The sequence below is a fragment of the Leopardus geoffroyi genome, chromosome D2, assembly GCF_018350155.1.
Source record: "Leopardus geoffroyi isolate Oge1 chromosome D2, O.geoffroyi_Oge1_pat1.0, whole genome shotgun sequence".
NCBI classification, from domain to species: Eukaryota; Metazoa; Chordata; class Mammalia; order Carnivora; family Felidae; genus Leopardus; species Leopardus geoffroyi.
The window spans coordinates 45,898,938-45,923,216 of NC_059334.1; the positions used below are offsets into that span (position 1 = coordinate 45,898,938).

Consider the following 24,279-nt stretch of genomic DNA (forward strand, 5'->3'; position numbering starts at 1 on the left):
TTTTCCTCCTTTGCTGAACTCAAACCGATCAGACCCCAAAATATTATTTTTTTTTAATTATTTTTTAATTTCAGTTTTTACATTTACATCCAAATTAGTTAGCATATAGTGCAACAATGATTTCAGGAGTAGATTCCTTAATGTCTCTTGCCCATTTAGCCCATCCCCTCCCCCTCAACCCATCCAGCAACCCTGTGTTTGTTCTCCATATTTGAGTCTCTTATGTTTTGTCCCCCTCCCTGTTTTTATATTATTTTTGCTTCTCTTTCCTTATGTTCATCTGTTCTGTGTCTTAAAGTCCTCATATGAGTGAAGTCATATGGTATTTGTCTTTCTCTGACTGACAGATTTTGCTTAGCATAATACCCTCTAGTTCCATCCACGTAGTTGCAAATGGCAAGACTTCATTCTTTTTGATTGCCAAGTAATACTCCATTGTAGATATATCCCACATCTTCTTTATCCATTCATCCATCGATGGACATTTGGGATCTTTCCATCCTTTGGCCATTGTTGATAGTGCTGCTATAAACATTGGGGTGCATGTGTCCGTTTGAAACAGCATACCTGTATCCCTTGGATAAATACGTAGTAGTGCAATTGCTGGGTCGTAGGGTGGTTCTGTTTTTAATTTTTTGAGGAACCTCTATACTGTTTTTCCAAAGTGGCTTCGTCAGCTTGCAATGCAAAGAGATCCTCTTTCTCTGCATCCTCGCCAACATCTGTTGTTGCCTGAGTTGTTAATGTTAGCCATTCTGACACCAAATTATTTTTAAGAATACAGATGCATTAAAAAGAAAAAGGAAAAAAGAAAAAAAATCCCAGAGCAACTGTGAAAGTACCTGAGGACTATGTCTGTTTTATCAGAAGTGCCCAAAAGGTTATTCTAGCAAAAATGATTTGGAGGTGCAGAGGACACTTTCAGTGCCCTGGCCATGTCCCCTTTCCCACCTGTGTACTCAGGTTTGTTTCAGCACCCCCCCACCCCCATGACAAGCTTTTAAAGATCACATTTCTTTTATGAATGCGGACAAATTAAGTTGGGCCTGGTCTGGCCACTGATAAAAATCCAAAGGCACTTAGATTTGAACGTACAAGTCTTTATTATTCTGAAAAGCACAACCCAGGCATCTCAGCTTTAGCTGCCATTGCCATTTGGTTGGAATGAGAGATGCTCCCTGCTCATGTCAGGGGAGGAAAGAACAGCTCCTTTGATCAAGGATTGGATAAGCCCGGGCCCCTCAGAACACAGCGTCCCTGGGATGGGACATCGATTTGCAGCTTTCTCTATTAGTTAGACAGCAAGGGAATTTTTATTCTACCTACAGCCTCAAGTTGTGAAGAGTTTTTAGAGGAGGCTCGTGAATGAATGTGAGGGACCTCCCAGTGGGCCCGAATGTGTGTGTTTCTCTCTCAGCGGCTCACATACATGGGCTCTGAAACACATGGGTTCCTCTGGCCTCCCTGGTGGCCTTTCAGAGAGGCATATCAGCTGAGATGCTTATGCAAATTCCATATTCTCTGGTCTTCGCAGATCTTGATTTAGTACACGGGGTAGGGCTGTGTACCTGTGCGACCTGGGCACAGCTGACTCTGGCACAGCTTGGGAAGCTCCTTGTGTGGAGGAAGAAACAACCCCTTCACACCAAGGTGTCTGTCAGGCCAGATTATACTCAGGTTGGCAATGTGCTCACACCCGGAACTGACTGGGGGAGGGGGCAGTGGAGGGAGGAGCCCCAGGCAGAGAAGCTGGCTGGAAAGCACTAGAAGCTGGGAGACAGAAGACTGAAAGGCAAGTTGGCCCCCCCCCCCCCCCCCCCCCAATCCATGGCCAAGGTTGAGCAGGCAAGGCCCTGTGGCTCCGGCTTCTTGGCCTTTGCCCCACTCTGAGCCTTCAGGAATCACTGCCCACCAGGTTCAGCAGGGCATTCTTGTAGTCGCCACTGGTGTCTCCCTGAGGACAGGAGGGACAAGAGAGTCACAGGGGTATCTGTCAGCTGCGGTTATTACTACAAGTCATGGTCTTCGGGAAGAGACCTGGCACATCCCCTGTGGGTTCCCATGACACAGGCCCATGCTATGTTTTGTTTTCCATTTCAGGCTTTTGTTTTCTTGTTTTCCATTTCAGGCTATTTCTTTGTATCTCCTTTCGATTCTCTTATGAGTACAGGGGAGCTTAATGTAGAAAATGAATCACAGACACAGTTCTGCTCTGGAGCAAGGAAGGCATTTGGATGGTCCCCTACCCCCGTCAGCTGTCCCAGGACTCTTCCCCGTGTCAGGACCTGGGCAGGCCCCACCACTCATTTATTTGACATGACCCATCATTTATTCAACACCTCCTACTGCAGATCAGGGAACCGAGGTTGGAAGTAGGGCCCCCAGGGCCATACACCCATACCCACATACCTAGAGGCAGTGGGGGAGGTGGTGAGAGCCCCGGCTTTGGGTCCACACAGAACCCAGACCACAGCTCTGTCACTCACTGACCCTGTGGCTGAGGCAAGTCCTGTCTCCACCCTGAGACTCCTGCTCATCTGTCAGCTGACGTTGATGCTGATACGAGCGTTGCTAAGATGTGCTGAGGAGTGACTAGCAGGGGAAACGTGGGCTTGCCTGCATAGCAGGTGGCTCACATAGGGGTGCAGCAGCTGTCTCCCAATAGGATAGACCCCACAAGGCCAATGGCTGAACCCCATATGTGTGGTCTACCAGTCCCCCTTAGCTATGAGGCGGGTCCTGATAGGTCTGGCTGGTCCAGGATCTGCACACAGAGCCAGGGAGAACAGGGGAGGGCATATCACCAACTCCCTTTTTATGCAGTTGAGGAAAAGGGGAGGGTGAGGATATAAGTGATAGGGGTGGGCCAGTTCCCCTTTCCTATGCGCTACAGCAGTTTATGCCTCATGGGAATCACCGAGTCCTTATTGGTTTAGTCAGCTTTGCTTGTGCAATCATTTGGGCATGAAATTTTCTTGTAGATTTTTAACCACATTTAAAATTTCTTCCTTCCTTCCTTTCTCCCTCCCTCCCTCCCTCCCTCCTTTCCTCCCTTCCTTCCCTCCTTCCTTCCTTCCTTCCTTCCTTCCTTCCTTCCTTCCTCTTTTACTATTCACAAAACAATTTTTGTAATATAGCATTTTTGTTTCTGTGTTATTTTGCTTTTTTTCAGAAAACTATTCATGGTGTCTATCTTTTTAAATGTGTGGGTATAAAGTTATCCATGGTTTTTTTTTTTAATTTTTCTATTAATTTCTATACAGAAGTTTTTAATGCTGATATCACCATTTGGGCATCATTTTTGCTTTGATGACAACTACAGAGAGTGGTCTATATTAAAAAGAAAATATTTGGCAATTCCAAGTAAATTTTCGTAAGTGACAACAGTAGGCAAAACCTAACGAGGGCGGGCTTTCTTGTATGTCTAGACGGGGGACTAGATCATCGATGATATTTTTCAGGCGCTAATTAGCCTGCTAAGTCTCCATCATGAAGTCTACACACTGGATGCATCAAAGTGATCATTTTCGCTCAGTGTTTTTGTTCCTCTGAAGTCTGCCCGTGGCTCAATCTAACTGTGATGGTGAGAAGGTAGAGGCATTTCCCCGATGCAATAGAAACCATGTATGGTTGAAAATTTTCCTAACACTCTCCTGGGACTGGAGGCTGGGAAAGCCATTGCTGCAGGTGACACGTCAGGAGCCAGGGCTGGGTTTTGGGCAGCCCTCCTGTCTTTTGACAACACTGGCTGGAAAGCCAAAAACAAAACAAAGAATAATCCCACGGTCCTTCACCCCCACCTGCCCGCTGGCCCATCCTGAGACATTTTAAAGTAGAAATGTCTTTTTACCATACTGTGAGCTATGTGTTTCTTGGAAAGAGTGGCTGACAACAGATATTTGTAGAATAACTAGAGACTTGACTTGACCCAATGGAGACTTAGGGGTATACTTCTCGAGGTTTGACTTCTGTTCATGAAGCTGTCAAGACCTCATTTGCATTAATAACTAGAAGAGCTATTACAAAATTACGGCGGTGTGATTATCACTGCATTTTCTCGGGTCCAGAAGGTTTACTGACCAGCATCTGGTTTGGTAGTGTGCTGGAGCCCATCTGACTTATCTCCTTAAAATCATGCTGCTAGGACTAGATGTGAAGTCTAGATTTGAAAGCTACTGCCGCAATTCCTACCAAACTATATACTGTCATTGACATTCGGACGTGGCTTCCTCCCTCTGAAAGGATTCAGTGTGTCATTTTCAAAGGGACGACCATAGCTCGAACGCAAAGCCAGCTCCGGGTGTGATGTACACGGGCCTCCATGATCTGGTCTGTGTGCACCTGCCCAAGTCCCCTCCCAGCCCTAGCCACACTCACCCCTTGCCAATCCCTGTACACACTGCATAGCAATGAATGCTCGAGTGTGACACCCACTGGGAAGGGATGGACACATGTGACTTAGGACTTTGGTCACAGCATCCAGGCCTCCCAGTAATGCCTCCGTTTCCAACTAGTGGTAGAATCAGGAACTCATGGCTTACCATAATCATGCTGCTGAGGGTCTTGCCGTACATCTTCGTGAACTGACACTTGATAAGATTCAAGTCAATTTCGCTTCTTGAAACGATGTTTCTTATCAGGGTTCCATCACGCGTACCTGCTCCCTGGACAAGACGCAGCAATCAACAATCACTGCTGGCCCTTCTGGTCCATCTCTGTGATGAGGGACGCATCTGTGCTTTGGGTGCAGGGGGCCTTACGGGGGGATGGAGATGCAGGAATGAGCCTCTGCTTCATCGGGTGAAGCACTGAGAGGGGTACTTTCGTAGCTCAGGATCTCCATTCCCTCAATCTCTTCTCCCTCACTGGCCCACGTATCAGCCCCTATTGGGAGCCAGATGTCCCAAAGTGCACTGTGTGTTGGCTTTGCCACGTCAGATTCTAGGCACAGAATACTCACCACTACAGGAATACGACGTCTTCCTAGGGTAGCGACATCATGAAGCTCGGCTCAACTGGCCAAGTCACAAGCAGGACCTTCCTGCTTACTTTCATCTTTGACTAGTCTCATGTCAGATGGCCAAGGGAAGCCCATGCCCTCTCTCACTTCCTGGCCATAGAACTTAGGACTCTAATTTCAGGTGGTACCAACAAGCACAGATCAGAGAAGGTGGCCACTGACTTCAGTCTCAGGGAATCACTTTGAATGTCTATCTTCCAGTTTGGTTCCAGGTGCCGGAAACTTCACCTGATACAAGTGGCTTGGATGTCTGTTTGAATGGCTAGTGCAGCCTCTTGGACAACAGACAAACCCAGATTGGCATATCTGGGATGCACACGAAAGTTGAGTGCTGCGTGTGACAATCTCCCTCTGAACTTCCATTCAAAGGGCGCCTTGACTTCCTGCTCTCTCCAGGAGGTCACATGGTGGGATAAAAAGGACAGGTGGCCTGGCTTGGGTTCAAATCAAGACTCTGCCACTTATCAACTGTGTGACCTTGACCACAAGCCCTACTTTCACCATCTCTTGGATGGCAGCTATGACACAGGTCTCACAGGATTGTGATAGAAGATCAGTGCAATGAACACCTGCGAAAACACCTGCTCAGATTCACCCTCAGGAGGTGTGGATTCCCTTCTTGGACTCAGTTTGCCCTTTGAGAACTACAGCATTCTGATCACAAGAGGTTGGAATAAGAGAAGACACAGGGTTGAAGACGGTAGTGGCTCTGAACACCTTGGCTTTGTAGTTGGTGCCGAGTAGGGCTGACAATAAAGGGCACAAAAGGCAGAATAGTTACCTTCAAGGCGTAGTAAAGTCGCTCTGCAAAGTAGCTGTGGAGGTTCCGGGTGCATTTCACTGACAAACAAGGAAGCTCTGTTAACACTAGAGGTTGTAGGTGGCATTGCGTACATGTTTATTTATTTACGTCCTGCCTTGGGTCTTAAGGGCCAGCATTATGCAATTCTTGGCCTATTTATTTATGCTTTGCCTCGTTCAAAAACAAGAGGCTTTGCATTGGGTGGGGCAGGACAGGGAAGGAAGCCTGGGGCACTGGGCACAGGTCCGAAGGCACAGAGCAAGCAGGCAAAGCATGAGGTGTAAATGCACTGGGGTCCACAGGGCTGGCCCGTGGGAGGCTGGTTCTGTCCAGGGCAGTCCCTAGGCTCTTACACTCCAGAGCCAGCTTTGCCAAGAATCTGGCCACTCAGCTCCACAGAAGAGCCATGGTTATAGTGACCACTGGCCTCGGAATGTCCACTTTACCTGTCGCTTATCAGTAAGGCCCCTGCATTTGAATTTCCGTGTGACAGATGGGGCCCAGCCCCAGAGCACTAAGGGCATCAGAGAGTGGGCCCCACACTCGCTTTCATAGATGCTGCTGCAGAGACTCGGCATCTGGGTCAGGGAAGTTGGCACTCTAGCCCAGGGCAGTAGAAAAAGTGTGGGCTTTGCCTGAGGTAGGCCAGTGTTCAACAGCCTGCTGATGGCCTGGTATGACTTCATTGTCTGACCTGCCTGCCTTACCCAGTCCTCATCTGCGAGGGGGATGATGGGAGTCTTCAAGGAGAATAGGAAGTGGCCAGCACAGGAGGGAACTGCACACCCTGCTTTTCCCTGTCCGAAGATTTACCAGGAGGTCGTTCAAACTCCATGCAGGGGCTGACTCACTGAGATTGGAGCAGGCGGTATGCTGAGATGCTCTGACATAGATGGGTTTTTATCACAGAGGTCAAAGCCTGCTGGGGAGTGTCAGATGCCCCGGGCCACCCTGCAAGACCCAGGCACACCGTGGAGCTCCCCTGACTGCCCAGCACTGGAGGGGGACAGCCTGGTGTAGACGTGAGTGTCCTAGCCCCGGGGCCCTGACATTGGCTCCATCATGGGAGGGAGGAGAGGAAAAGTCCCTCTGCCCCTGGGCCTCAGCTCTTTGCTGTGCCACGGTTCCCCTCCCTGTGATCTCAGTTCTGGCCCCCAAGATGTGGTCAAGCTTTAGGGAAGGTTCTCAGTGCTCCCCAGCATCAGCCCATCAATCACTCAGTTTGGACTCCAACTATGCATCATCATTTCTTCGATGAGCAACCAAGGAAGAGACCAGGCTGCTGGCTCAGGTCTAGACAGGTGGCTTTCTTCAGGGCTTCACAGCCAGATCCAGAATATTCCCTGTGTGGCTGTTGGAGGGGAGCACAGGCCCTGGGTCTGACATAATCCTGCAAATGCACACACACATTCACATACTCACTTATTCTCACATGCCTCCTTCTCACACTAACACTCACACTCACACTCACATAGCACAGGGATTACATGGGCAGTACCAAGAATAGCCCTTGGTGGGACACGCCACACGGAAGACAAGGGGGGTAGAATAATTCCAGTGTTCTGGGCTGAAGGGTACATGTGTGTGGCCTGGCGGTGGCCAGCAGTGGTCCCTTGAAGGTGGACATAGGGACCCAGTTGCTTGCTATTGCCACCCCGGGCACTGCCCCACTGCCGAGCCCCGTCACTGTGGACACCCGCGTGTCTGAGCACCGAGCCCCATCTCTTACCCACTGTGAGCATGGCCTCCTCCAGGGAGCCGTGGGTCTCACTCTTGATGCTGTCCTCAATGCTCTTGCTGGCGATTTTCTCATATTCCTCAAACACTGTAGAGAGACATCCTCTCTTAAGGGATATGCGGTCTCAGTGCGACACCCCCGGCGTCTCAGATCAGAGACTGCATACCCATGTACCGCCCCTGACTTCCACCTGTTTACCAGGGAAAGGGTCCCTTTCCCTGGCTCTCACCCCAGCTGCATGACTAGACAAGGATGCACACTGGATAGTCAGCGTGAAGGGAGAGGCCCTGTGGCCGGGGCGCCCTGTGCCTCCTCACATTGCCTCCTTCCTTCCCCGGTACCTCTCATCAGGTGCGTGGCACTGCGTGTGCACAGGATGGTGATGAATTTCATCTCGTCAGTCCCGTGAATCTTCTCGCCCGCGGCGTACAGATCCTAGCATTGGGACAGCCGCAACAAGCCAGTGAAGGGGAGCAAGGAGGTGAGGTCCCCCCGCCCCGACCCACCCACCAGATCGGTTAAAATCCCTTCTGGATACCGGGCCAGAAGCCACTCTGCCAGCTCCCCTGCCTCCCCCTGGGGCTTTGCTCTGCCTCTGGGCATCTCCAAGCACTCTGCCAGCAGGCAGAACTATGGCGATCTGAATGTGCCCAGTGGGTCCTCAGAGGCCTAGAGGCCCCAGGTTGGGCTGTTCCAGGACAGAGCTCCAGTGGACCCCTCCCAAGTCACTCCCCTTCTTGCTTTCTGAGTGTCTCCGACACCCTCACTTTCCTCCTGGGACACCAAGGAGATAAAGGTCTGCAGAGAGCGGGGCTGGGTCCCGGCCTAGCTTAGTGCCAAAGAGAACCCGGGTGGGCAGAGGGGCTGAGTGAGTCTTCTAGGCATCAGCCCCAGGAGTCTAGATGGCAGAGGGTGGGGCAGGAGGCCTGCAGGGCAGAAGCAGCTGCGGGTGTATGTAGCCTCACCTGTGCATCTTGGACGGCCAGTCCTGGGTCCACAAAGCCGCTCACGTCATCCCTGCTGCCCTAGGAACAGAAAAGGTGACGATGTAAGGCAGGCTAGCCCAGCAGAGCAGCCGAGGCAGAGGGGAGAGCTGGGCAGGAGGGAAGGCAGGGCTCTACAGCTTTCTGGCCATGCGCACTTCAGCAGGCCAGTTACCCTGTCCGGGGCCAGGTTTTCTCATCTGGAAAGTAAGAGTAGTAAGGGCTGCCTCCGAGGGAGCTGGGGGAATCAGTGAGCTAAGGTAAGCAGAGTGCCTGGCAAGGGCTGTGTGTGTGAAGCACCCCCTAGGGGACAGGGCACTTTCCTCCCAGCTCTACGGCGCCCCCATGTGGCTGTCAGGGAGGTGCAGGTGTGAGAATCCTCCAACCACGCAGGGAGGTAGGCACCCGATGAGCCCAGGTTGCTGGGGCTGTACCTCAGCCCTCGCTCCACCCCACCCCAGCAGCTCTGCCCAAGAACTGCTCCCCGGGGCCCAGCTGTTGGGGTCCTCCAGGCAAGGGGCTCCCAGCAGCCTGGGCTGTGATACCTGCAGGAGGCACACCAGGATCCTCTCCAGGTAGCCGCTGGTGTCTGCCTGGATGTCTTCCTCCAGGCTGGCCCCATAGTCTGCAGGGGAGACAGGACCGTGAGGCACAGACCCGCTTTCCTCCTCCCAGCCCCATTCCCCGCGCTTCCCCCAGTTAAAGCCTTCTGGTAAGAACGAGTCACGTGGAGTGGACATACTCCCCAGGTGCCTGAATGGCAGAGGCCCCACCTCCTGGTGGGGAAGCAACACAGACTGCCAGCCCAGCTCTGATCGCAAAGGTGGGTCAGGCCAGAGAGCCCCTCCAGGGGCTGCCTCCTGAGCTCTGCTTCATGTGGAGTTTGGCAAAGCCAGAGCCTTCAGGCACATTGCCCACCGGGCAGACCACGGGGAGGACATGCTGGCCTCCGTTTGCCTTGCATCCTGCAGACTCCACGATAGCTGGCCTGTGGGCTATACTGCCCATTGCAATGGGGCCCCCACACGGTCCCCAGGGCCAGCCTGTGTCCAGCCAGGAAGGAGCCAGCCCCATCCAGCGTGGACAGAGCCCGGGGCCCACCGCACTGCCATGCCCTCAAGGGGCAGAGAGTTTAGGGTACGTGCCCCTCTCCCCCAGCAGTCCGTGGGCTTCAGGGGGCTTAGAGACCATCAGGCACAGGACTGGGCATACAGTAGGTGCTTAGCACCCATGTGTGGAAAGGCCCAGAAAGGGTCTCTTCCAGTGTGGCTCAGTGCACCACTTGTCCCTCATCCCCTGCCAGGCTGCCAAAGCCTGTGGCCATTTCCAAGTGAGCCTCGACCTCAGGCCTCGCACCTTCCCTCACCTTCCTCGTAAGCCTTCATTATCTCCTGCAGCTGGTTCTTGGTCCGAGAAGCCAGGATTTCGATGATGACGCCCTCTTTGGTTCCCAAGCCCTGTGGATAAAAACCTGTGTCTTCTGGAGAGCTCTGCCCGTGCCCTCCTGCTCTGTCCACACCCTCTTAACTAGAGGCAGAACCGGTCACTGCTCTGCCCCCTCCGATGGGGGCCTTCACTGGGGGGGGGGGGTGTTTCTGGAGGAAGTCGCACGTGTTTGTCTCCAGTGGTGGATCCTGTGGGCAGGTGAGGCGATGGGAAAGTTCTGTTTTGGCTCCGCCCTCCATGCTGGTTGGTCTCCAGCCAGGTCACTCCACCTCTCTGAGCCTAAGGCTTCTCTCCTCCGGATAAAAAGCTGCCCGCCCCGCCCCGAAGGAGGATTGGAGATAACAGATGCCAAATGCTGGGGCCGCACACCCAGTCAGTGTGCTTTCTATGGAGATGATTCTTCTAGCCAGACCCTGATTCCCTCCTTGATCATCTGCGAGGGCGGAAGGAGCAGTGGGAGTAATAGGAAATCCGAGAGACCAGGCAGAGACCGCAGACGTAGCTCTCTATTTCTTGCACCCTGGTCTGGCGCTGTCCTGAGAAGTGCTGAGTTTGGCTTCCTCATGGTGGGGGGACGGCAGAGGCCAGCCAGTCTGGGTGTGGGGGCAGTCTGGGCAGCAGGCTGCAGGCTCAGCCGGCCCGGTCATTTCAAAAGGTGGCTCAAGGGGAGCTCGGAGCTCCCAGTGCCAGGCTCTCTTGGGAAAGGTGTCCCAGGCAGCGCCCCCACCCAGTCCTCCTAGGTATTTCTGCCCCTCACCCACCCCACCTGCTTAGTTACCTTCATGGCATCGTGCAGCTCCTTGGCTTCGTATCTGTATGGTGGGTACATGAGGGCCACGATGAGCCTCTCAAACTTGCCACTCAGCTCCGACTTCAAGGTCTCGGTGAGATCCTAATGCAAGAGAAGGAAGGACAATGTTCTGGGTGTCCTGCCCACCTGAGTGTGGACAGCAGGGCGCCAGCCAGTCCTGGGGGCTCTGGCTGGACTCCCCTGTGGGCTCTGCCACGCGCTGGTGCTGGCTGGGGTTTCTTGGGCCAACCGCTTTGCCTCTCTGAGCATCATCACTCTTACCTGTGAAATGGAGACAGAGATGCTCCTGCTTTATACCATTGCTTAGGGGACTGGCCGAGAGATGTGTGTGGCTTGACTCAGCTCTCAGTGCAGTGCTGGGCCGAAATACACATTTATCATTGCTCATCATCAAATCCCGTCACAGCCCATGGGCACTGAATAGATGCATGATTGAATTAAGGAATCTATCTCATGTGTGTCTCCTTCTAGGGACACTGGTCTCCAGAAGAAGCCATGAGACCACACCCAGCTGATCTGCACGACACAGCAAAGGACCAAGGACCTTGTCAGACCTGGATTTAAATCCCAACCTTGTTGCCTGTAGGCTCTGGGATCTTGGGTAACTTATTCCACCTCTTAAAACATCAGTTGCCCCTAATGCTGAATGCAGAGAATAATGCCAGTTGTGAAGATTAAGAGAAAGAAATTAAAAAAAAAAAAAAGTTAAAAAGGACACTGGTGTCCCCTGGAATATTTAGACTTCATCATTCACTTTCCTGCGTCAAATCTTCCCAACTCATGACATGCATTGGTGGAGGCTTCCTCCAGCCCTGGCTATGTGTGCCTTTGTTCCTGTGTTTGGCTAGTGCCCCAGTGTCTGGCTCTGACCCGGGCTGGTGGAAGGAAAAGGGAGAGAAGAAGGGTCCAGCCTGTGTGCTCCCTGGAGCTCCCTCGAGGCAGAGGGAGGAGGCACGGGGCACAAGAAGCTCCAAGATGAAGGGAGAGTCCTGTGCCATAGAATGGAGCAGAGCTTGGCCTGCACCTCTGTGCGTGGGCAAGAGAAGGGCGTTCCAGGCTGTGGGAACAGGGTGAGCAAGGTACAGAGGCCGGGAAACAGCTCAAGGACGGGGCTGTGGAGCCAATGTCAAGGAGCTCGGTGAGAGAGACGGGGGTGGAGAGGAGGAGGCGGGCAGGCTGGACTGTAGAATGTCTGACACCAAGCCAGGGGTGTGAGGAGCCATAGGTAGCTTTTCCCAATAAAACGCAGGATGGCTAGTGAAATTCTAACTTCAGATAAGCAATTAATAATATTTTTGGTGTAAGCGTGCCCTATCCGCCCCATGGTTCTAGAAGCTGGCCTCGAGACAAGGGCCTCACCCAGAACAGAGCTGCCCCCCCAGGCTGTCTCTGGCCACGGCAGTGCCCGCCCACCCCCACCCCGAGGAAACCGGACTCCCGTCCCACCCTTACCTTGCCAAACTGCGCCTTGAAGGACTTGGCGATCTGTTGCCGCTGTGCGTTGCTTCTCTTCGTGAGCACATCGATGATGGCCTGCTCGTTGGTCCCTGCAGGGGGGCACAGTGTGAGCACCCCCACTGCTCCCAGGGAGGCTGGGGGCTGAGCAGGAAGGAGGGAAGCTGCCTGGTGGCCAAGAAGTGGGCACACACCTCCTAGATAGCTCCAAAACCTGACGATTTCATGGTGTCGATAAGACACCTAGGCCGGAAATCCTTCTGTCCTTTCCCCACCTCCTGCCCACACAGTGTTGGGGTGCTGCCTGGGGCCAGTGTCAGGGTGATAGAATCTGAGGACCTTCTGGTCATCTGGTCTGCTCTGGACGTCGCCTGGGGCCTTTGGAGCTTGGACAGTGAGACCTCCCACCCTGTCTTCTCTTGTGCTAATGGCAGTGGGGGGAAATAGGACCGAGGGCCCGGCAAACTGGATCTTAGTCCCATCCCAGCAGCCTGTGGGCAAGCAGCCTCATTTCCCCAAGCATCCCTTTCCTCCTTTGGGAAGTGGAGATGACGGCAGAGATCTCACAGGAAGTAGAGGTCATGAGCATGCTGTCAAGGTTCACCTAGAAACGGCGGTTCCAGGCCCTGGCTGGATTCAGGAATGCACACACCTGAGACAAGGAAGGAGGCCCCTGTGCCCAGCCCAAGCAGAGGGGGGAAGCTGAGTGTCCCAGTTCAGCCCTACAGAACCTTCAGCTTCATCCCTTCCAAAACTTACAGTGACAGGCAGGTCCAGAGTTCCTGAGGCCATTCTGTGAGAAGCCTCAGACCGAGCTGGGTAAAGTTGCCCACCCAGGGACGCGTAGGCACGCACAGCAGATGGCCTCCTCTTCCCGCCCAGGGAGGCGCAACCACCCTTCCCCTTCTCCTGCCTTGGGGGGTGGGGGTGCACGTAGACCAGGGCTGGGGGAGGGGGCCTGTGTGCTTCTCTGGGTGCCGGGAGTCAGTCCCAGACTCCCAGGCTGTCCCCTGACATCCCCTTTGCAGAGCCGTGAGCGCAGCGGTCTTGAGCAGAGCGGGCAGGTGCTCCCGAGGGAAGGCGGAGGACGTCCACTCACCAATCCCCTTCATGGCTTTGTAGAGGGTCTCCGCGTCGGGGTCTGGGTTAAAGTGGGGACTGCCCTTGACGGTAACACCCTCCTGTTCAATCTGTAAAAGAACCCAGGCCTGTTCAAAGTGGGAAGGCAGGGAAGGCAGAGCAAACTGCCAGCAGGTGTCGGGGGGAGGGAAGAACCAGAAGGAGGTCCTAGGATGGGGGGCTGGCCTGAGAAAGGAGCAGCAGGGGCTTGGGGGGACCTCCTTCAGAGTCCAGCAATGGTTCTATCGGGATGACAAGGGCAATTAACCATGACGTGCTCCTGCCCACCTGGCTGCCTTCGGAAGAGACTTACAGTTTCCCTGCCTCAACCTTCTCACCAGCCCTGTTCTTGGATCTTTTGTGAGAAGAATCCTGAGGCTGGGGAGGAGGTTTATCTGAGGTGATGGGAGCTTGGGAGGAGAAGGGGGGGGGGCCTTGCAGGGTGTGTGTACAAAGGAACACGAATGGCAGTATATCCTATGACGTGTAGCTTGGGGTTAGACCTCCTGGGGGGTCTCTGACTCAGGCCAGCCACCCAGAAGTCAGCTGTGTGGGGAAGCTACTATTAAGTGAGGGTTCCCTGAGAGACCACGCCTGCCTGGCCTGGTTGTGAGGAGTCAGTGGTTCTCCTCTGGGCTCTGTGGGACTGCCAGATCACCTCCACAGAACCGCTCTTTGGTTAATAGGCTGGCACCACCCAGAACCACAGCTTGTGGGAGGGAGCCACATAACCTCTCCTGCCCCTGCCCCTGCCCTGGGGTGTGGGCTCCGATCAGGCCAGGCCTCTCCCAGTTAGTGCCATCTGAGGGCAGGGAGCAGGCCCCACCTACCACACCCCCCCCAGCTCCCTCCAGCATGGTTGACAGGCAGTGGGAAAGGACAACGCACCCCAAACCACAAGGACAATAAGCAAGCGAGGACAGGCTTCATGGAGTTGAACGCGCTACCTGGAGAGTGGGCAGACAAGGCTGGGAAGAGAGGCATGGTCTGAGCTCAAGCTGCCTCCTTTCTGAGAAGCGGGTACTTAGAAGAAGGTAGAGAGTCAGGGCACCCAGCTGAGCATCCTGACAGCTTAGGGCCTTTGCAAGTCCCCAGGCTCATGGAGGATAGAAGGTTAGGTTTAGAAAGAGCTGCATGGTGCTCTGAAAATTGTGATATAAACAAGATAACCAAAGTACTTGGGCCCTTGACCTGGGCCAAATCTTTAATTCAGGGCTTGCCCAAAGGCTCTTTAGATTTGTGCCCTGTAGAATTTCACAGATGCAAATGAATGATCTTTTTCAAGTATGTGTTTGCGGGAAAGGGATAGTAGAGGAGTGAAGGGAGATTGGACATTGGAATCTGAAGAAGACTCAAGAGATCCTTCAACGGAAAGGAGTTTAGTCCCATTGTGTTTGGTCTCTCGTGCACTTATACACCTACTTCTTCTATCTGCCCCTCATCCACTCATCTACTTTCCCACCTACCCACCCACCAGCCCATTCATTCATTCATCTATTCATCCATTCTCCACCCATTCAACAGCCACATCCACTCATCCATCCACCCATCCATCCACCCATTTAATCACCACATCCATCCTTCCTTCCTCCCTCCCTCCCTCCTTTCCTTTCCTTTCCTTCCTTCCTTCCTTCCTTCCTTCCTTCCTTCCTTCCTTGTCCTGATTAGATACAGGGCAGATTGCCATCTGTGGGGGTATATATGAGGATATTCCTTTTGAGTAAGAGGTAAAAAGGCTTTCTATACCCTTTGGTTGAATTTCCAATGTCTGGTAACAAATTTTCCTATCTCATTTCTTAGCACCATGCACAAGAAATATTTCCTTGCTCAAAGTCCATCCAGAAGAGCCTGTGTGGTCCCAGAGGTTGCCCAATTGTGTGCATGAATACATTGTATCCCTAGTTTGTGGAGTCTGAGCTGCTGTTACTACCCATAGCCATTTGATCATCTCCTTTGGGCCAGGCCCTCTGTGCAAGATGCTGTAGGTGTTGTAAGTGCAATGCTGCACAACTCCTTGACTTCTCCAATACTTGCACTAGGTAGGTATGAATGCCCCATTTTACAGGACAGGGAGTTGGGCTCAGAGCACTTGGCAAGGTGACACAGCTAGTAGGTGGTGGCGTCGGCACTGGTCCCAGAATCTGACTCAGAAGTTGAGTTCTGTGTACTTCCCTCTTTCGATGATGACTATTGATGACTCCACCTTTTCGAGACAGTGAACTTCCCTAGAACCCTTCACTGAAGGAAGCCTTGCCCACAGGGTGTCTGGGGGCTCGAGCTCTGGGTGCCACCCGTGAGGGGCTTTCTCCCTGCCCCCAAACTGGCAGTAAATGTGCAGTGACCGAGTCACTGGGGAGCAGCCCATTCAGCAGGTCTGAGGTCAGCTCGGGCAGGGGTGTTAGTCAGCCGCTCCCGGGGGGGGGGGGGGTGGTGATTTTGCTGCATTAAGAAGCCTCAGCCTCTCTGCCCACTCTAAGGTTTTAGGGGATAAAAAGTACAATTATCTGGAATCAGACCCCCGGATATAAGCAGGGAGGGATAGAACTCCAGATCTTCCTATCTGAAACACCGCGCTGTTGGAGGAAGAGTCTGTCTGGGCCCCCTGCCTGGAGTGAGCTTGTCCAGACAGGAACATTTTCACCGAAAGGATGACCACCCTGCCTGAGACTCTATCTGTAAGAGCTCTGTTCAGGGAAGCCGCCACACCTTTACCCTCCCTCGTCATGAGGCTGCCCTGGGAGACAGGACTTCATCTCAGTGAGACAGGCACAGACAGGCGCCTTCTAGCTGATCTTTCACAAGCCACCCCCACCCCTTCCCCCACCCCAGTCCTGGGCCTGGTCCTCACTGGCAGCTCAAGCTGTCCCAGGTGGGGTCTACCTGCGATCTTGCTGACCCAAACCAGTTCCCCCCACTGGTTTTGGGGCAGCCAAGGTCCACCGTTTGGGCTCTGGAAATGGGTTTCTCAGAGTCTAACCCAGACTCTAGCATTTACTAGCATGGCCACTTTGGGTACCCGCTGAGCCTCCTGTGCCTCAGTTTCTTCATCTGTGGGTAAGGACACTGGCATCTACATTGTAGAGGTGGGACGAGGCTCAAGGGAGATATTGAATGTGAGATGCTTAGAGGGATGTCTGGCACACGATGGTGCTCAGCGAAGGTCATCATTATCCTGCCAGGTTGGCAGGTCCCTGAAAGGAGGCTTCACCCACCTGGGGTTCCTGCCACACTGAGAGCAAGGCCCAGAGCCAGGCCGGCTAGGCCAGCAGCTGACAGTGGAAAAGTACCCAACACCGGGCTCTCCCTGCCACATCTGCGTCAGGCCAGGCCAGGCCAGGCCAAAACTGGAGGCCACTGTAGCCCCTTGACCTGTCCCGGCTGCTTCGCCAGGGCCCAGACAACTGCTCCACCATTGCCACTAGCTTCCTCTCTGTCCAGGCCTGGTTTGTCTGAACCCAACAACTCCTGGGTTGAGACATTTGTGGCAAAGAGATTTCCTGAAGCAGGATAAGCCTGGGTTACCCACTGCCCCTCACAGACAGCTTGGGGACGGGGGTGGAGAGAGACCTGAATTCTAGCTAGATCCCTGCCTGCTAGCTGTGGGACTGAGCAAGTCACCCAGTGTCTCTGAGACTCAGTTTTCTCATCTGTAAAATGGAAAGAGCAGCCCTGATGTCCTGGGGTGCCTGGGGATGAAATGCAGGAGTCGTGCCTGGGCACAATGTCACCTGCAGGTGTCATCTGCTTGTCCTCTTTGTCCCCGTCTTGTGTTTTCAACTCCTTTGCATGAGATGGCCTCAGACTCAAAGCCAGGTGAAACACTCCCAAGAATCTGTTAATTCAGCTGGGACGCAGGAGACTTGGGGGCAGGCTGTGCTGTCTTCCCCACCTCAGTCCTCCATGACTCTATAAAGCATGGATTTTAGCCACTCAAGGCCCCTGTGGGCCAGGTGCTCCTGCCCTCTCTTCTCTTTCTTCAATCTTGACGAATAAACACCCCTGATCGCCGGAGGACTTCCTGCCCTCCCATGCCCTAAGGGGTAGGCATTGATGGATCCTCCAACATCAGCCAATTTGATCATGTTGCTCATCATCTCAAGGGTCTTCAGTGGCTCCCCATTACTCTTAAGGTAAAAGCCCAAGCCCCTTGGCCTGCCATGCGAGGCCTTTTAGGACCTGCCCTGCCTGCTTCTTTAGGTCTCTCTGCCCCCATTCCTCTCCGCTCTCACCCAGGACCCTCTCTGGAGCCACTTCTCTCCAAAGCCAAGCTGCCCACCCTTCTGGGCTTTTGTGTGTGTGTTCCCTCTGCAAGGAACCATCTGCTTGATTCTCCTCAAACACACGGATGTGCACACATACCACACGCATGCACATATGACTCACACATGATAACCCGTAGCTTCGAGCAGCCTGACCCCTCCCTGCTGGGGCTTGTCCTCTGGGCTTCCCCAGCTTCTCAGTTCCCCTCAGTGCATTTCAGGGTTCCTTTATCTGTCTGCCCCCCCGCCCCCCACTACACACACACAACTTCTCTCCTGTGAGCGCCTCTAGGGCTGGGACAGTCTCTTCTCTCTTGCCTCCTCAGTGTGCAGTCTGGTGCATGGCCGGCAGGCAGCGTGATTGTTGACTGAGCTGACTTCTGTCTACCGACACCCTGCAGGCACCCAACCTTCCACCTCTGCTTGCTCCGCACTTACCCAGGCTTTCCACCAGGCCATCTTGTTCGCCTCTCGATCGTCTTTCCCCAGGGAGACGAAGTAGGACCAGTCCACCTTCCCTCCGCTCCGAGAGGCACAGGACTGGCCCTCCAGAGGAGAGGCCGGGTTGCTTGGAGTTGGGTGTGGTGGTGCAAGCAGGCCCCAGGCCCCACCCTGCGCCGCCCCCACCCCCCTCCCTTTCCCTCTGGGCTCTGCCTGGCTCTGGGTCCCTCCTGTGGCTCCCAGGCCGCACCCAGGCACCGCCCCCGCCTGCCTGTGGAATTCTGCCACTCGCTGCCAGACGTCTGGGCTGTGGCTGTTACGCAGACTGGAAATTCTGAGTCCCGACCTTTGAAGTCCCCACTTAGTAAACATGGCTGTAGTTTTATACCATCTTTACTAGATTCGATCTATAAAAAAAAAAGAAGGAAACCACATCTCCCTTTCTTTTATGGCGCAGTTTCTACGCCATTAACAGGGCAGTGGGGAGCCCGGCAAAGGACATGGGCACTGGCGGCCTCCATCTTTTGGGGTGTCTCTAAGTCTGGACACCTCTTTAATCACTGCATGTCCCTCTTATTCTTTGCCTCAACCCCAAAAGCAGGTGTGGGCGCCATGTGCTACAGTGAGAAAGAGGCTCCAGTGTTCAGATCCTTTGCACAAATCCTGCTTCTTTTTTTTTTTTTTATTTTTTTTTTTCAACGTTTATTTATTTTTGGGGCAGAGAGAGACAGAGCATGAACGGGGGAGGGGCAGACAGAGAGGGAGACACAGAATCGGAAACAGGCTCCAGGCTCTGAGCCATCAGCCCAGAGCCCGACGCGGGGCTCGAACTCCCGGACTGTGAGATTGTGACCTGGCTGAAGTCGGACGCTTAACCGACTGCGCCACCCAGGCGCCCCAACAAATCCTGCTTCTTGAGCTGTCATCCACCAGGTCTCTCTGACTTGCTCTGCGCCTGCTCTGTGCTGGGCCTCATAGGACGCCAGCCGAGGGAGGGAGCCAGCTCCCCAGGGAAGAGGTTCATTTTTTCCCCTCTGGAGCTTGACTTCCCTGGGTCCCCTGACTAGAATGTTCTGCAGCACACTCTTTCTACCCAACTCTTAACCCACCTTTCACGGTAAACACAGTGGCTCAGGGTTACGGTGAGGCCCCTCCATCCTGGGGAGGCTCTCCCAGGGCTTCCAGAACCCCTGAGCGAAAAATAGCCCCACAGTGGTGTGATTGTTTCATGTTTAGTGAAACCTCTCAGGGTAACAGATAAGAGTGATCCCTTGATGCAAAAATCCTCTGGTTTCCTGACCCTGAGTCCAATACTCTTTGGTCCACACGCACGGTGTCCCAGGCTGTTCTTTCTGGAAGTGTGGGCTGGGGTGGGTGGGGACAGAGCTGGATGCATAGGCTGAGGGAGGCAGCCACCACCCAGAGCTGCCTGAAGACTGGGCATCACTATTGCATAGTGCTGTGCGGTGCCGTCAGAAAGTCACATGGACTTTGGGGACGCATACTCCCAGGCTCCTTGGGAGCCCTTTGGGTCAGAAACGAGGTGCCCTCAGTGGTGGGGCTTCTCAGGACTTCAGCTGCCCATGCCCATGTGCATGTGGGGGCGTGCCCATGCTGTGGCATGAGTATGAGTGTCTAGTGAGTGGGTCCCCTCCAGGAGGCTGTGGTTGAAGTCTAGTTATGAGGATGACCTTAGACAGGACTAGTGTGATGGGCCCTGGCAGAGCCCAGAGAGAAATGCTGGACCCTGAGACCAGGACAGGCCACAGAGTTTGGTACAGACATGATCTGGCCCTTTGAGGGGCCATCCTTCTTAGTCTCTTTATTACTACCCTAACTGACCCCTGGGTCTCCTTCCTGGGCCCTCTGTTCTTCCCCCTCCTCATCAGAAGTTCTGAACCTTGGCCATCCTTTGGGATTGCTTGGTCACCTCCTACCCCAGGGACAAAAGCCCTGAGCCTTCCCCGTCCCCCATCCCCCCTCCTGCAGGGTCCCTTGACTCAGTAGCCCCATCCCTGGATCATCCATTGGGCCCCACATTCCTGTGGGCCTCTGACATCATGTGTTGTCACCATGTCCATTCTGGAGTCTCTCACCTGCCCCCTTGTGCCCACATTCTGCCCTTGTGCCTATTTCCTCCTCCTGATGGCCTTTCCTCACTTTTGGGTGGATGTGGGCAGCTTGCTGGCCTTGGCTATGGGCCTCCACCCCATCTGGAGTGACACTTTGTCCCTGGATTACTGGGTCACTGAGTCAGGCAGGCAGAAGTTGCCTGAGGCCACGTTGAGTGCTTGAGCACAGTGCCTGAGCCCTGCTGAGTGAGCTCTGGCCCGGGTGTCAGACAGAACAGATAGCTGGCCACCTCTGGGGTGCCTGTCTGAACACTTTGTGTAGGCTCCTCATACGGGAAATCACTGCAGTCTGTCCTTCCCACAGCTCAGGCAGACAGTGTGAGGGCCACACCCAACAACAAGGCTGGCAGAACCTGGCCCAGGGCCTGGGGGTGCTCAGTACCTACCCAGGCTAAGCTAGACTTCTCTTGAGCAGTGTTAGGAGCTTCCTGTGGGGTGCCAAGATCTCCAGCCACACATGTCACTCATGGCACAAAGAATGATGGATGCTGCTGTGTTCCTGACACCCAGCTGTGCGGGGGAGTGGGAGGGTGCTGGAGAGCAGTGGGTGCCATGGAGCGATGCGGTTGGTATGAAGGCAACACGAGCAGAGAGCGGCCTTACCAGGAAGGCCGTGTGGGCCAAGGAAGGCGTTTTTAAGGCAGGAGGGCATTGAGCATGTTTAAATGCTCTTGGAATGTCGAGAAGGAGAAGTGAAGACATAGGAGAGAGAAAACAGAACAGTGACACCAGTTCCCTAAGAAGTGGGAGCCAGGGCACAGCCAGAGACTTTGACATTAGTTAGGAAGGAAAACCCCAACCCCAACCCCAACCCCAACCCCAACCCCAACCCTCTTTGTCGTGATCTGTAAAGGAGATGGGCAGAGAATGGGGGCATGTCAGTAAAGAGAAGGCATTCCTTCCAAGTGTTCTCAGGTTGTTTTAGTCTGTTTAGCAGGAGGTGATAGAAAATGCCGAGTGTGGGGTGAAGTAGTGAGGTCGGAGGTTGGCCGAGGTTTGAAATTGTCATTGTGGTAAAAAATGAACCTATGGCGGATATCCAACTTGAATATTGGTCATAGACTTTGAATCACCCTGACGTGCTAAGCCTGAGTGAAGACCTCCCTGGTCCATATGAATATGGGACTTGTTTTAACCAACTGTGTACAGACCCAGGAACCCGTTCTGTCCCATCCAGAGAGCTAGTTCTGCATCCTTGATCAGCCCCATGAGCCCTTCTAGAGCCTTCTGGAGAGTCTGCTGCCTCTCCCTCTCAGCAGACCTCTCAGTGGGTTTCTCTGTGGTGTTTGCTCTCTGGCCTGGTGAGTCAGCAAACGTGGATTTGTTCCTTTGTGTGTTTGAGTTCCAGGGCCTTTGTTTTATCCTTTGATCACTGGGGAGGAAAGAATGAGCTGCTATGGCTGTAGTGTCTCATTCTCTCCTCATTTATTAATTTCCCTTTTCTGGTTTCCATCTCAGGGAAAAAACAAGGACAGCATCTGCAGATCCATCTCTCAAATTCTTCCATTTTTTTTCTCTTCAATTATGTCTAGTCGTAGTAAATTTCTAAGTTAATGCCATTTTAAAACTTTGATCTTTGGTAAGCTCTGGCATTTTCATAATTAGTTGTTCTTGTCTTACAGCTTTTCTTTCTTTCTTTCTTTCTTTCTTTCTTTTGTTTGAACCTTTCGCACAATCCTATTTTAATGTCCCATTTAGACTTCTCTATTATCTCTACTTTCTGGGCCCTGAGTCTTATCGTTTCTTTTATCTTCTGGCTCTCTTTGGTTAGACACATAGAATTTTTTCCCCTTGAGCTCCTTTTCAGCAGCAAATGTTCTCCAAGAGACCCCTATGCCCTGGATGGGGAAGGCATCTCCAGAGGGAGAGGGTCATGGTTGGTTTTGCTGACACCTGGTAGATTCTGTTAGGTCCAGAAGGACTTTAACGCTAGGTTTTCAGCTCATATTTTCCACACCCTCTCATCCTACACTGGGGACTTAGGGCCCTAATTTCCCCTCATCTGGGCACTGGCTTGGGCTGGGGTTGAGGATTCCGGTTCTGTTTTATGGGGACCATTACCCTCTGCAGCTCTGACCTAAAAGGGAGCAGATCCAATCTCTACGTGCCTGAGGGCTGAGGCTTCACCTCTCAACGCATCTGGCCAGAGGGCCTTTGCTCTGACCAGATGTAAATATCGTGCTCAAGTCTTCAAGGCCTAATAGCCACACACTGTTGTGAATCAACTTAACTTCAAGTTTCTTCCTCCTCCTCCTCCTCTTCTTCTTCTTAAATTTCTGGCAATCAGAAAATGGCCTCTCTTGGGGCGCCTGGGTGGCTCAGTCGGTTGAGCGTCCGACTTCGGCTCAGGTCATGATCTCGCGGTCCGTGAGTTTGAGCCCCGCGTCGGGCACTGTGCTGACAGCTCAGAGCCTGGATCCTGTTTCAGATTCTGTGTCTCCCTCTCTCCCTGCCCCTCCCCCGTTCGTGCTCTGTCTTTCTCTGTCTCAAAAATAAATAAACGTTAAAAAAAATTAAAAAAAAAAAAAAAAAAAGAAAGAAAATGGCCTCTCTTATGTTTAGCCAGAACTTATGTTGAAAGTTGTGTTCAGCACTGAGGCCTCAGTGGCATAGGTTTCCCCCAGTAGTATTCAGTAGCCCAGGGCAGGCACAGAAAAGGCAAAGAACTGGTTCCATCCATGTGAATCAGAAGTTTTACGCTGAGCGTGTGACACAAAAAAATGGGACCAGAGAAGTGCATCATATTGGAGTGAGGTTGGTCTAGATGCTGGGCACTGGGGCCTGTGCTGTAAAGAGAAGGGGAATGACTATGGATGGGGCATCCTGATAGGGTTAAAAAGCAATGGGGTGGGAGGAACGAGTCAGTAAACTGGGAGCATACATGGTGTTGGCGAGAGGGAGAGGTCTGAATTGTGAAGTTAAGGGATTACGGGGCTCAGGGTGCATTCAGGGGTAGGGAGATGGAAGTTCAGTGCAGGAAGGTGGCCAAGAGGCCAAGGATTAAGAGGTCACGGCATTGGATGGGACATACCACGAGTGTTGAGGTTCCCTGGGATAACAGCAGGCGTCAGACTGCATGGCTGTGTCAGCCAGGTGCCCACATGTGCAGTCAAAGGGGAGGAGATGGGCGACTGGGGGGAGAAGGGAAGAGGGTGGCACAGCAGAGTGGGTCTTCCCTGAGTCCTTGGCAGTGTGCAGAGCCCATGCACTTGGGCACACTGGGCTGGGGTACAGAGGCTGGAGTGGGCCCCCTGGCACAGATCTAGCCACCCCAGCCATGAGTCTGCTGTTAAACAGGAGGCTATCTGTTTGGTGAGAGGCCTGTGGGTTGGAAAAGTGTGTGCTGAGGGTTTAGGGCATTTCAGGCCCCCCAGCCCTGCCAATACTCTCCCATTTCTCCAGGTTTTAAAGACATATCTACTGTCTCCAGAAAAAGGAAAAATATGTGTGACGCATAATGGACGTGCAGTTAACTAAGTGGCGAGACAGAAGCCTCCATCATGTTTGTTCCATGGTTCTGTTTAACACGGACATTTTAAAATGGATCTTTAAGTTGGGCTAGTAAATGAATGTAAGCTCTGAGCGCCATCTCCTGGAACGATCTATCACATCATACTGGCCTCCGGTCATCCCTAATGAGGCATACTGGCCTCATCCCATCCCTAATGAGGCACCTGGGTACCTACTGCCCGAGGTTACAGGCAGGAAGGCTCCTGGGCCGGGGACATGGGGGAACACTACAGGAGATGCCCATCCATCTCTGCCTTCTGCCTCCTGAACCCCAGGGAACTTCTGCTGATTTAGCCCCGTCCCATCTCGGCCCAGCTCCTGGCCCCGGCTCACCTAAAGCAGGGCCCCTGCTCTTATCCTCCTTCCCCTTTATGGCCTCCTGTCTGTGTGGCAAACACCTTTCGCCACCAGCCATCTGCTGTCTGAGCCAGAGTTTGCTTCCCAGGGATGTCCACCACCCATGGGTAGAGGAAAAGAAAACAGAAAGGTTCAGGGTTTCCAGTTACAAGGACCTGCATTTTTGGGTTTGAGCGTCCCAGGTCACCTTTGGGCTTAAGGACTGC

The 24,279-nt window shown here is 53.3% G+C and overlaps 1 protein-coding gene across 1 annotated transcript; it reads right to left on the reverse strand.

Annotated features, from left to right (window-relative positions):
- Positions 1–1,079: 1,079 nt before the first annotated feature.
- Positions 1,080–18,333, reverse strand: LOC123576720 (annexin A8). The gene is made up of 12 exons (XM_045437942.1): positions 18,072–18,333; positions 13,355–13,445; positions 12,253–12,347; positions 10,768–10,881; positions 9,910–10,000; positions 9,089–9,168; positions 8,526–8,585; positions 7,902–7,995; positions 7,552–7,647; positions 5,802–5,860; positions 4,542–4,664; positions 1,080–1,954 (listed from the first exon to the last, which is right to left on the reverse strand). The coding sequence occupies exons 1-12, from the start codon at positions 18,090–18,092 to the stop codon at positions 1,895–1,897; spliced, it is 984 nt and encodes a 327-aa protein (XP_045293898.1). The 5' UTR covers positions 18,093–18,333; the 3' UTR covers positions 1,080–1,894.
- Positions 18,334–24,279: the final 5,946 nt, after the last annotated feature.